This window comes from Salminus brasiliensis, chromosome 10 (genome assembly GCF_030463535.1).
Source record: "Salminus brasiliensis chromosome 10, fSalBra1.hap2, whole genome shotgun sequence".
In the NCBI taxonomy this organism is placed as follows: Eukaryota; Metazoa; Chordata; class Actinopteri; order Characiformes; family Bryconidae; genus Salminus; species Salminus brasiliensis.
The window spans coordinates 12,979,532-12,991,659 of record NC_132887.1 but is presented as its reverse complement, the minus strand read 5'-3'; the positions used below and the strand labels follow the sequence as shown (position 1 = coordinate 12,991,659).

General features: G+C 40.0%; 1 protein-coding gene across 1 annotated transcript in view; it reads right to left on the bottom strand.

Annotated features, from left to right (window-relative positions):
- Positions 1-429: 429 nt before the first annotated feature.
- Positions 430-12,128, bottom strand: part of LOC140564716 (kelch-like protein 29) — a 123,094-nt gene continuing 111,395 nt past the window's right edge. Inside the window, exons 13-14 of the mRNA XM_072690337.1 lie at positions 3,180-3,324; positions 430-1,196 (exon numbers count right to left, since the gene is read on the bottom strand). Of these exons, the coding sequence (XP_072546438.1) occupies positions 1,013-1,196; positions 3,180-3,324 (329 nt within the window). The 3' untranslated portion in view covers positions 430-1,012. The remainder of the gene's footprint in view (positions 1,197-3,179; positions 3,325-12,128) is intronic.

Here is a 12,128-nt window from a genome sequence, read left to right as displayed (position 1 = left end):
ATCTAACAGTACAACAGAATAAATTCTATGAATAAAAATTAAATAATAATAGGCTTTTTTACATATATTTTTGTCGTCACACAAAAACCTAGCATCTCCGTTTTTCACCTGGCGATATAATTTGAATTTGGCAGTTGTTCTTTACATAGTGTCAAAATTACAAGATGAGCTGATCATCTTGTAACAGAAATGCTCCAAAATTCTTTAGGATTTTTTTTTGACTTCCATTGAAAGATTTATACTTTCTCCTGTGAAGTGGACATTTTGTAGATATAATGTTTTTGCATGACAACAATGGGATATTATATATATATATATATATATATATATATATATATATATATTATTTTTCTTTAAAACTGCCTGAACAAGCAGTACTAGCCAAACAAATATTAGAAGAGAGACTAAAAAGAATTAAAAATGTCTAGAATTAAAATGAAAATATCAAAATATTCCAACAGCAACTCATTATGAGAAATAATAGACATGTTGACTAAATGCTGTCACTTGCCAAAACAGTTTATAAAGTGTGAGCTAATACAAAGTGCTGAAAAGTGGGAGAAAGAGAGTGCATGTGTGAGAGAAAGAGTGAGAGAGAGCAGATGTGCGTCTGAATGGAAGTGATGATGGAGCGTTAAGGCTAGTGCCACTCCAAACGTCCAGTGGCAGCAGCGTGAGAGGGATACATTACACAAAGGCGCCTTGCTAAGGCACTGAGCCCGTTTGCGCCAAACGGCAAGAAGATTAGCTTCTACATTCCATATGGGTGAGGGCTGGAGGAAGAGAAGGAGGTGACGGAGTAACAGAATGATAGAGAGAGAGAGAGTTAGAGGGAGAGGGAGATTTCACAAAAGGCTTCAGTATAAGCACTGATAATCCTGGGGCAGCGTGGGCCAGTGAGTGAGTGAGTGTGTGCAGACAGAAGGGTGAAGTGTGTGTGTGTATGAGTGTGTATGTTTGTGAGAAGGAGGCAGCAGGGGGTCCTTTTGGCCCATGTGTGTGTTCTCCAGTGTCAGCCGCTTTGAATGTACTTCTTGATGACCACACAGCCGTGTCTGAAGAGTGGGCAGGGCATGCTCTGCTGCAGTGTCCAAGCATTGGCGCAGGGGTCAAAGGCCTCCATGTTCCCCAGTGCTGGACCCTCACTGCTCACAATGCCTCCAGTGGCATAGATCTTTCCATCCAGGACCACCGCACTGCATGGGGAAAAAACAAGTAGTGAGCTTTTTTGTTTCTCGTTTTTTGCTTTTTTTTATAAAGCATAATAAATGTACAACATATATCTTTAATAGAAAATTTATTTAACAGAAAAAAAGATGTCAAAAATCTGGGGGTCAGATATATACATACAGAGTAAAAAAAATCAACATACTGTTTAGATTATTAATTCAGTGGTGCATGTTTCTCTGTGCTCACACAAAACGATTTTCTTTGATAGTATTCATTTGATTGACCAACGAGCAGTACAGTCCAAGGAGCTCTGTGCAAATCAGGAATGTCTCTTGGAGCATTCCTATACAACTGCATTATGAGATTCATCAGTTCAAGCAATTGTATGCAAGCACAAGTTCTTAGCAGGTGTAGCCATTTTGCCAAGGTCTGGATGATGATCCAAACTCTCACCTTCATCTGAGAGTGAGAAACAACCCAAGAACCAAGACACTGGCCTGTCATCAACTGGAAGTGGCTGGAACACTAGTGTCACGGGCTACAGTAAAGCACCATGAATTAAAAGGCTGCTCTCCTAAAAAGAAGACCCTGCTCCAAAATCGACACCTTCAAGATTGAGTAAAGTTTCCAGCACATGGTCACATGGATAGTCTTGAGATAAGTATGGAGGAGAAAGGAGAGGCATTTAACCCCAAGGCAACTGCAGCAACTGTTAAGCATGATGGTGGTAGCTGTTTGCCTCCAGTGGAACAGGTACACTGCACAAAGGGGATAGACTGATGAAGGAGAACTACCTCAGAATTCTGCTGCATAATCTGGATATCCTTGCTGTAGGAGCCCCATGATGATCCCACCAGATCTACACTTCAAATCCTATTTTCTTCATCCTTATATTAGCTTTCCTGTGAAAGGGTGCTACACAGATCCACTGCTAGAGGAAGAATAAATCATTTTACTTCCTAATCTCCTGCTTTTGCAGTGTTAATTTCACACCCTCAGCATGTTTCAAAATGCAAATGCGGAAACTCTTAGCACTGTGACTGGAACTGACATACCGTTTCTGGGAAACATACAGTACTTGTACCACAAACACACAGCAGAAGTGTTGGGAAACACACATCCAGATGCACATAGGCTTACACGCACATACAGACACACACACAGTTAATGTTTTGAAGATATGGTGCACAAGCAATTGTTCTGAGGCTCATCCACGCTTCATCTGCCACTGAGCTAATTACTCTCTCTGCTGTGAATACCAATCAGCAGAGGAGACAGATGCAGCCCAAAGCTTCACCCAGGGGAGTAGAAATGAATTCTTATGAGTGCAAAGCTTTTCCCTTCTCTTTTTTTCATTTAACCAAAGCAACTTATCGCATTATCGTAGCGTTTCTCCCGGCCTGCACCGCCTTTTTTATTTTTAGACATGCTTTCTTATAATCCCAGCCCAGAAATACAGTTAAAACAAAACAAAGACAGAAGAAATCAGCCTTTTTGTAGTGCCAGGGAACAACCTTGGAGCTAAAAACCTTTGAAAGCTTTTCCAGCATGAATGTTTTTTTTTCACCCAATCAACACAGAAAGCCTTTGATAAGTCTAAAACTATTGGAAGTGGTCAGATAGAGTGAGAGCCTCCAAGGTTCCTGAAAGAATGAAAGATTGCGGCGCTTTCAGCTCTACTTTTCGGAAGAGTTTTAGAGACTGGACGGGAGGCTGCTGGAAGTGATGGATCAGCTCAAAACCTCATCTCTCTACAATAAAACACAATGACCCAGTGATGTGGAAAGCACTCCTACTAAATGTATTACACTTATGAGATGTATTACAATTTCAGCAGTGATGGTTTAATGTGGGCTGAGAGAATAAATGGACGCTGTCCACTACGAGGCCCAGCTCTAGCTGTGACCACTATTTCTCTGGCAGTGCAGATATTACGGACACTGATGTGTAAAAATAGAAGCCAATCGCAGCCTGCTGATATTGGCTCTCAGCAGCTGGAATCTTCTTACCTGCAGAACTGCCTGGAGTGGTTCATGTTGGGTCCGGCTTTGATGTTGCCCTTCTCCGGGTCGTAGATGGTTGTGGCTCGGGCATACGCTCCCCCCAGGATGAAGATAAAGCCATTAAGCGTTACAGCGGGAGCGTACTTGTTATCTGTATGGAACACACACACACACACACACACACAGAGAGACAGAGTAATAGAATTACATCGAATTCTACCTTACAGAAGAAATGTTACAGCCCCTTGAGTCTGATTCCATGCCAATACCCAAGTTCTACCTAAAAAGCCATTACAGAAAGCATGACTCCGCCAGTTCATTCCCAGGATTAGCACTGTCCCAATGAACGCTCAACTTAATGAGCGGAGATTGAAATGGCAGGGCCTGCAGGTTCCGACAGCAAATTCATCATAAGTAACTCGTCCCCCCGCTTTGTTCACCCCCTCATTACGCTCATTACATGAATGGAAAAGCAAGCAACCGTGCCACTGGAAAAGTTGGGAGGTCAACACGCTGGCCCCTTGTATTGATCATCGATATCGCGGCTCCCTCCAAATTATGCAGGTTTGAGTGCAATTCACTTCTTCTTTGGGTTTGAGTAAATAAGCAGGAGGAAAGGCATGAATAATTGATGAGGCTGGGAGAAAAAAAATAATTGAATTCAATCACGCTCTCCACAACAGCTGCGATTTCAACCTCATCCGCTGAAGTAAAACTTGTGTATGGTTAATTAAATTTCGTGCCCTCTCACGTTCTGGAGTGGGGGCTCCTGGGGAGGAGTGATATCATGGATAATGTAAAACCAAAACAAAAAAAAAGTCAGAAGAGAAGGATTCATCTGCTCACTTTCAGAAGAGTAGCAACACAAAGACAAAGCACTTCCCATGGAATTCAAGCACACAGTGGAAACATTAACATAAGACTTTATTCACATCTCTCTTCATTTTATATTCAGCACCGTTGGCCAATGACTGTCGTCAGGTATATGTTTAACCATTTGGATTATCATACTTAGAGGTGCATGATAAAATCAGAATCATATGAACATTGGTAGAGAATTGCTTAAACACAAATGTCCAGCATTGGACAGATGCTTAGATATTTGCCAGATGTTTTAAACTGATATGTGAGAAGCAGAACATTTAGGCGATGTTTGTCTACTGTGCTAAAACATCTGCATTTTATTCAACTGAATCATTTGTGTAGAGTTCTCTGTAATGGTAATCTTTATTCATTTATTATATATATTAAATATATATATTCATATATATATATTTTTGTAAACGCTAGGCCACTATCCATTGTACACACCACCACCCCTTCTTCTGGGGACACCATACATCCTTAAATACATATACAAATGTGTGCATATATATATATATATATATATATATATATATATATATATATATATATATATATATATATATATATATACACATAATTAAACAAATGCAAAAGTACTTTTTTTTTTAATTTCCACCCATTATTTACCAATTCATAATCCATTGCAGTATGGATATCATATAGATAAAGCAGTGGTAAAGCTTTACCCATAGTTCCTCAAACTGTCCCTCCCACCACCAAAGTTTCCAAACGTAGTGCCCTACTAAGCTTGTGAACCTAGTAGGGTACAAAGAGCTTGCTGAGAACTGCTTGCTTAACACCCTTTCTGGACATACACTGATATGAGTGGACAGACAGAGCAGACATAGACATAACATGTTGAAGGGCTTCAGGGTCGCACACTCTGTTTTATAAGATATAAAGTGATCTTTGGTTAGCTCTCAATATAATGTACAAAGTATAACCAGGTTTGTATGAATGATTTGGTGCTATTACATGATTTCCAGTCATTTTTTTATAGGTTACTGTGATTAAGGTGAAGAGGAGATTGAACCAGTGTTTTATGGGGATTTGGTTTCCATCTTTTTTGTTAAGTAGAATACATTTTTGGCAAAATAGTCATGAAGATATCAATAGAGAGGATTTAATATGTTTGGGGTTTTGTACATTAAGATATTGGATATTGGCATTCCCATGTCGGTTCTTAGCAGTCATGGGGGGTGGGGTTTGATTTGCCTGTCTAACCAGCATACAGCAGTTTTCTTTGAGTGCAGTTGCTTCTACACTCGCATGTTATAACTGACATGCTTGTTATAACTGTTGTAACTGACCATGAGATAGAGATACTGAAGAGCACTGGAGGTATTTATTTAAGGTCTTTTTTCATGCAATGGAATTGGAAGAATAGTGGTAAGAATATGCTGTATGTGTGGGAGGATTTTCACAGTCTAGTGAAAGAATATAAAGTTTAAAAATATATAGTCATGGCGTTGAGCTCTAAACAGGGTAAATACAGGCTCAGGCTCAGGCTCCGAAATGTGTGCAGTGTTCCAGCACACCACAATTTAGCATTAAGAGTGTGTTTGGCATCAGGCCCAGTAGTACTTGTGTCTAAGCCTCTTGATTTAATCTCCATTTGACACATGGCTCTTTGCTTGACCACACATATTTGGGGAGTCTGTCATCAAGAAATGATTTCAAAGAATTACATGACTTTGTCTGTTGTGTGTGTATGTGTGTGTGTGTGTGTATTTGTGTGTGTACAACATGCTCCTCACCCCCTGCTGTGCACTGAAGTGTCAATCTGCCATCCTCAGCAGGAGAGTGCAACTGGTAAAAGGGGCTTCTATAGGAGTCCCTATCTCTCTCACTCTCTCTGTCTCTCTTTCTCCTCAACACAGTCAGCCCATAAACTGATAACTGCTTATCTTCTCATCTGCACATTCTGACTCTGTCTTTTACAGTTAAACAAAGTTTTTTTGACTCCCACACAGCCTGCTGTGCACTGGTGTCATTCCTCCACTCTCTGATGCACAAGCTATCCCGGAGGCCAGTCGCTCCCCAGCAGGTTTATTTACATGTTAAACACATAACATTAGGCCACGCTGCGCCAGCGCCTCCCACAGCGACTTCCTGCCTGTCCGACACAATGAGGTGACCGGTGGGGGGTGCAGCTGGTCATTCGGCGGCGGGGGTGGCTGTGGCACAGACGTTCCCCAGCGACATGAGCAACAGAGACGTTTGAGAGCTCACTCGACATTAAACACATCACTACCGGCCATGAGACAAGCTCCCGCAGAGCCACAGCAGAGTTTAGAGCTTGCTATGGTGGAGCAAGGAGGTCTTCTCTGCATTACTAATTATTTTTAAATTCTGTCTGCGACGTCCATCATGATGCTAATCATTTTATTCGGTGTCAGCGATGGTTGCAGTTTAAGGAGCTGAATGCAGAAGGGGTGCTGAATGAGTGTCCACAAACATTTGGACATAAAGTGCACAAGTTTAATCAAGATCAAAATGATATAATTGTCTTTTGCAGAAAACATAAATCAAAAGAATGGATGGTTCTAAAGAGCTCTCTGAATTACAGCGTGGTTTTGTAATAGAATGGCACCATTGCAACAAGTCAGATTATGACTTCCCTTCTAGATATTCCACCATTAACTGTGAGCGGTATTATTAAACAGTGGCAGTGTTTAGGAACCAGCGTCAAACCATGTAAAGTTTCAGTGTGAGGTCAAAGAGTGCTGAGGGGCATAGTGCAGAAAAAATGTCACCGCTCTACTGACTCAATAAATGCAGAGCTCTAAACCAAAGGGGGGCCACCTCCATATTAATGCATATGGATTCAGAATGGAATGCCATAAAGGCTCCTGTAGATGTAATGTGTAGGTGTCCCAATACATTTGTCTGTATAGTTTATCGCCATTGTCACACAAAAAAAAAACGAATCTCCAAAAGGCCAACTTTACAGGAGAAAGCGAAAACCTTCTAAACTTTTAGAACAGAAGTCAATGTAAAATGACTTGTCTTGACAGCCAAGATGTCTTGAAGTTATTTTGGAGCATTTCTATTACTCCATTTATGATGACAACTGCTGATTGCAAAATACATAAACAAGTGAAAACCTGCAAAAGTGGAAATTCTAGGTCAACCATCAATTATGAAGCTTAATCAGTGCATGTGATGATATTTTATCAAATTTATTGAAATCCCAGATTTTGGACCGTTTTAGCCAGTTAACCTGTAGGCTTTTTATTCAGATATTAATCAAGACTTATTAATTAGTAGCTACTACAACTACTTTGGTAGCTACTATGAACCTAGTAGTTTTATTAGCTTTGTAAATGATATGTAATTCTGAGAGAAGGCCTGCATAAAGATGCTCACATAGGCCCTTGCAATGTAGGAAACTTAAAATGTCTTAAAAGTCTTAAAGTCTTAAAATGACTTGACAAGACTGGAAATTAACATCTAACCATATTAAGTAAAGCTTGAATAAAACACTTTGCATAACACTGTTAATAAAGCAAACAATATAAGATAAATAATAACAAAGCTTTCTAAACAGTTGGCAGGTTTGGCTGAACAGATGAGAGTGCTGAGAAAGGTTTAGATCTAAAAGGTTTAGATCAGTTCTTTGTGAGTCACTGCTATATTTCTGGATCAAAGCCCCTGGCTGTTTTTAAACAGGGAAATGCCAAAGACGACATGGCTGAAACTCCACACAGAACCTCCGGGCCCAAAACTGCCTGTATCCCAAAAAAACATGCCTACATAAATGTATTCAAACACCGAAAGCGGGCTGGTATAAGAGTAAATGGTGTAATGTAGAGGCATTTCTAACACAAACACACACACACACACACCATCACACACACACACACACTCTGCCACAGGGCCTCAGACACTTCATTATTTGTCTGCTCAAGCATAGCTGCACCACTTGACATTACTAGAGCCCTTTGCGGATGAACAGCCGCTTTAGCAGTAATCAGCAGAGCATGTCCGCGCTTCCACACCGCCGCTCCATTGGAACCTGTCCTGTGCAGGTGTAACATGAGAACACACACTCTGAACCTACAGATACCTGGCCTTCAGTGATCTTTAAAATGTTCCCTGTTCCTGTTTATTATAATGTACAAGATTGCCAAGTCATGCCTACTGTGCCTAAATATGATTATATGATTTATATGATTCTAAAATATTTTTGGTTATAGAACAGTTATTTCACATAATAGGACTGGTTACAAATCTGTGTTATGTCTGATAATTGTTTTTTTTTTTTTTAAACCATATCTGTCTCATTTCACTTATCACTGGTTGCTAAGTAACAACAATGGCTGCAGTCTGCCACTTGTGGGGGAACGACTGTGCAAGTATTAAAATGCTATATTGGACTTTTTTGGACTTTTCTATTCTATTTGCTTTGCTTGCATAACTGCTATACAAGCATGAGAACACCTAAAGTTGTATGTAAATGCTGCAGCACATGTCTGCGAACATAGACACCAACTACGGGTTGCAGTGGGTCACCCCCCACCCTAACCCAACCTCTAAAGAGTTAGGTAATGCCAAATGCTTCTAGTGCAAAGCCAGACAAAAGCTCTGGTGAAACTGCAGACAACTGTCCAAGAGACAGCAGAGATTTTACTTAGGAACAGATAGCTCGGGCAAGCAGGGAAAAAATGCTATGCTAGAATAGTTTTGCATTTCTATTGTATTTTCAATTAAATCTGAATAAATTCGGATCACCTGGCTAATTTAAAGGTAAATGATTGATGATGATTTAAGGCAACGTTATGTTGCATTTTCCCCTTAAATAACAGTTTCAAAATCATGTTGATGCTCCACTGACCGGTAAATGGAGGAATAGTGACACACCGCTAACTGCACTTCAAAACTCTGGTAAAGCGAGCAGAAAAATGCTTATGAGAACTGCGCAATGATGTGTAACCAGAGTCATACTGGTGTAAAAGTGACTTCACTTTAAATGCCGGTTCTGTATCTCTTAGAACTTCAGAATTGCACGCATGCACATCTTTCAGGGATGGCAAATTACACTTCCAGACTGTTGTGAGAGCCCAGGAGCAAGAAATATCAAATCCCGAATAATGCTGCTTACTGATTTCTCCATTGCCTAAGTTTTATCTGCTCACAACAAGAGCACACATTCTCCTGAATATATAATATATGCAATGTGCATGCTAATTAAATTTTATGGATTTTAATATATTCAGCCAGGATTCCTCCTCATACATCATACAACACATCACTCTCCCCAAGATTTTAATGTATTAGGATCTATTTGAGTTTTACATTAAGCCCAAGTTGCTGCCTGTGCCAGTGTCCAGAGCCTTTACGTTTTATTACCTAATTATACACTCACTGAGCAATTTTTTAGAAAGACCTACTTATTTGTGTGAATATCTAATCAGCCAATCATATAGCAGCAGTGCAGTGCATAAAGTAATGCTTGTACGGGCCAGCAGCTTCAGGTACTGTTCACATCAAACATCAGATTGGGGGTAAAATCAGAATTTGGTCCCGGTGATTGCTGTTTACATGCTGGTGAATGTTGCAATAAAGAAGTTCTGCAGTTCTGAATATGAATATGAGAAAATTGGAGAGGTCCACAGAGAACAGCTAGACTGGTTGAAGCTGACAGAAAGGCTACAGTAACTAAGATAACCACTCTGTATAACTGTTGTGAGCAGAAAGCATCTTAGAATGTGCCACACATTAAAAACCTTGAGGCAGATGGGCTACAACAGCTGAAGACCACATCAAGTTCCACACAGTGGTATTAAATAAAGTGGCTAGTGAGTGTATAGCCTTCATTCTAAAGCAATAAGCAAATGCATTATAATAGAATTATCCCAACAAGTGTTAAAAACACTGAAATAGAAATGTATTTGATAAATACATACTGTATGAGTTGCTGTATGGCTGAATACCACTTTGAAACAAACTAAACTGATTAAAATAGATTATAGATCCTCATCCAATGCATTTACTTAACTACTTCAGACAGTCATAATGTAGCTTTATGCAAGTTGCCATTAGTGTGGTTGAGCTGAAAACTCATGTGTCTCTCTATCTCTCTTTCTGGCAGTGGGCTGTAGTGCTGTGGGCATGCTTTTTTTAAAAGGATGTAACCTGATTCTGGTAAGACTCAACGCTCCATGTGTTCTAACCTTTCGCAGAGACCTCACTTGACCTGCCAGAGTGCGCTGTGTTATTTACATACCATTAGTCACACAAACCCTATTAATCAGCTCATTACTTGTTTCCAGTGCACAAATGCTGGCACGGCAAACCTGTTCTTTTGAAATCCAATCCAGGTTTATGAAGCAATATTACATTAGTATTAGTTGCCTACTTGTGCTTCATCAGTCATACACCATGTCTGAAGCATATATAGGGCTGTGCTGTAAACCTCATTTGCTGGCTTGCCATGCACTTCACTTAAGTACTGCAATGAATAGTGTTACTTTATTGGATTCATTTCGCCTGAGGTCACCGCAGTGGACCTTTTTGGAGATCACAGCTTAACATTTCCCCTTTCTACCAAATAAATAAAGGATTAAAAACAAAGCAAAAGAAGAAGAAGGAGAAGACCTGCGTGGAGTAAATGGATCTGATACAGTTGAGAGCAGAGATGACATTCTCACATCTATAAATGGAAACAGCTGCTTTTCAATAAGCTGAATTATGTAATGCCACTGTGTGAATCAGAGCAAAGGGGGCAGAAAATGTGCTACAAAGTGCAAAAATCTGTGTATTCGTCTAGCCTGAATTATTTACTCACTCCTGCAGTGTATCAGAGGAGCCCCTTAACTGGAAGCTCCTGCAATAAGAGACAAAAAAGAAAGAAGATGGAGCAGAACTACTGTATCCACGCTCGCTGAAAACTTTCCTTGTCAGACATTAGTTGGCCTTCATTTGGCCTCCAAATGGTTCTGTAGCATTTGCTCGCTCCAGGGTATATCTGTGATTTAAAAAAAACTTGATGTCGTGTCTGCCCGCGTTCGTGTCACAGTTATTCTTGCAACCACTTCGGACCACCAGTTCTCTGTGAAACACACTTTATCTCTATAAAACAGCCAGACAGAAAAAAGTACGATTAAGTGAATTCCACTTCCTTATAGGCTTATAAGGATGGTTTGAGGGTGTCTCGAGTTTTGCTGGCTGTTCTTTTTTTTTTTTTTTTTTTCAATTTTTTGTTATTATTTTTTTCCCTGATGGGCGAATGGTAACCTTTCTTTTTTCCCCTGATCAAACACCTCCTCAGGGCTGCACCTAGTAACCTGTCTCTGAGGGCTAAATTGCTATGAGTTACGGGTTGAAAAAGCCACTTCCTTCTGTCTGGATCACCACACACTCACCTCTTGCACTTGCACAGTGCTTTTAGAAGCAACTTCACCATCTATTCATTATTGAGTATAAAGAAAATTGATGGAAATGTCTGATAGCTATGCGACCTAACAGAAAGCAGAGCCAGTCAGAGCTGAACCCAGCTTAGTGATACAGGATCCATATGTACAAATGGCACTCATCTCATAATCTCATTTTCACCTTTCATTTTAAGTGCCATCAGATGTTTCCATCTGCTTTACTAATCCTGTTTAAAGGTTTGTGGTTTATCTGTGCTTAAAAGACATGAAACATGTCTATAATGGAATTTTTCAGGAAATTACCAGATACAGTGGATTCCTATCTACTGCAGCTGTAGTGTGTGAAGTGTGGTTACCTCTGATTACAACGTTGACATGATTTGTGCATACTTAATAAAAGTCCAATCAAAACACACTTATGATTTAGATTATAATGCACCTCTAAGCATCGTAATATAAATGATTAAAAATATACTGTGTATCTGAACGATACAGTATATACAAAAATATTTGGACAGTTCAGATTGTTGAATGATCACCCCACCTCATCTCCAACTCCCCAACTCATCCCAAAAGTGTGAATATGAGGGACTTCATACCCCACACCTGGCATTAGGCATGGTGCCAACAGTTTACTATGATAGAGTCCTATTCTACATGTAATATCTCTTGACAGGGATTAGACAAGCTGTGAGTGTGTATTTGCACATCT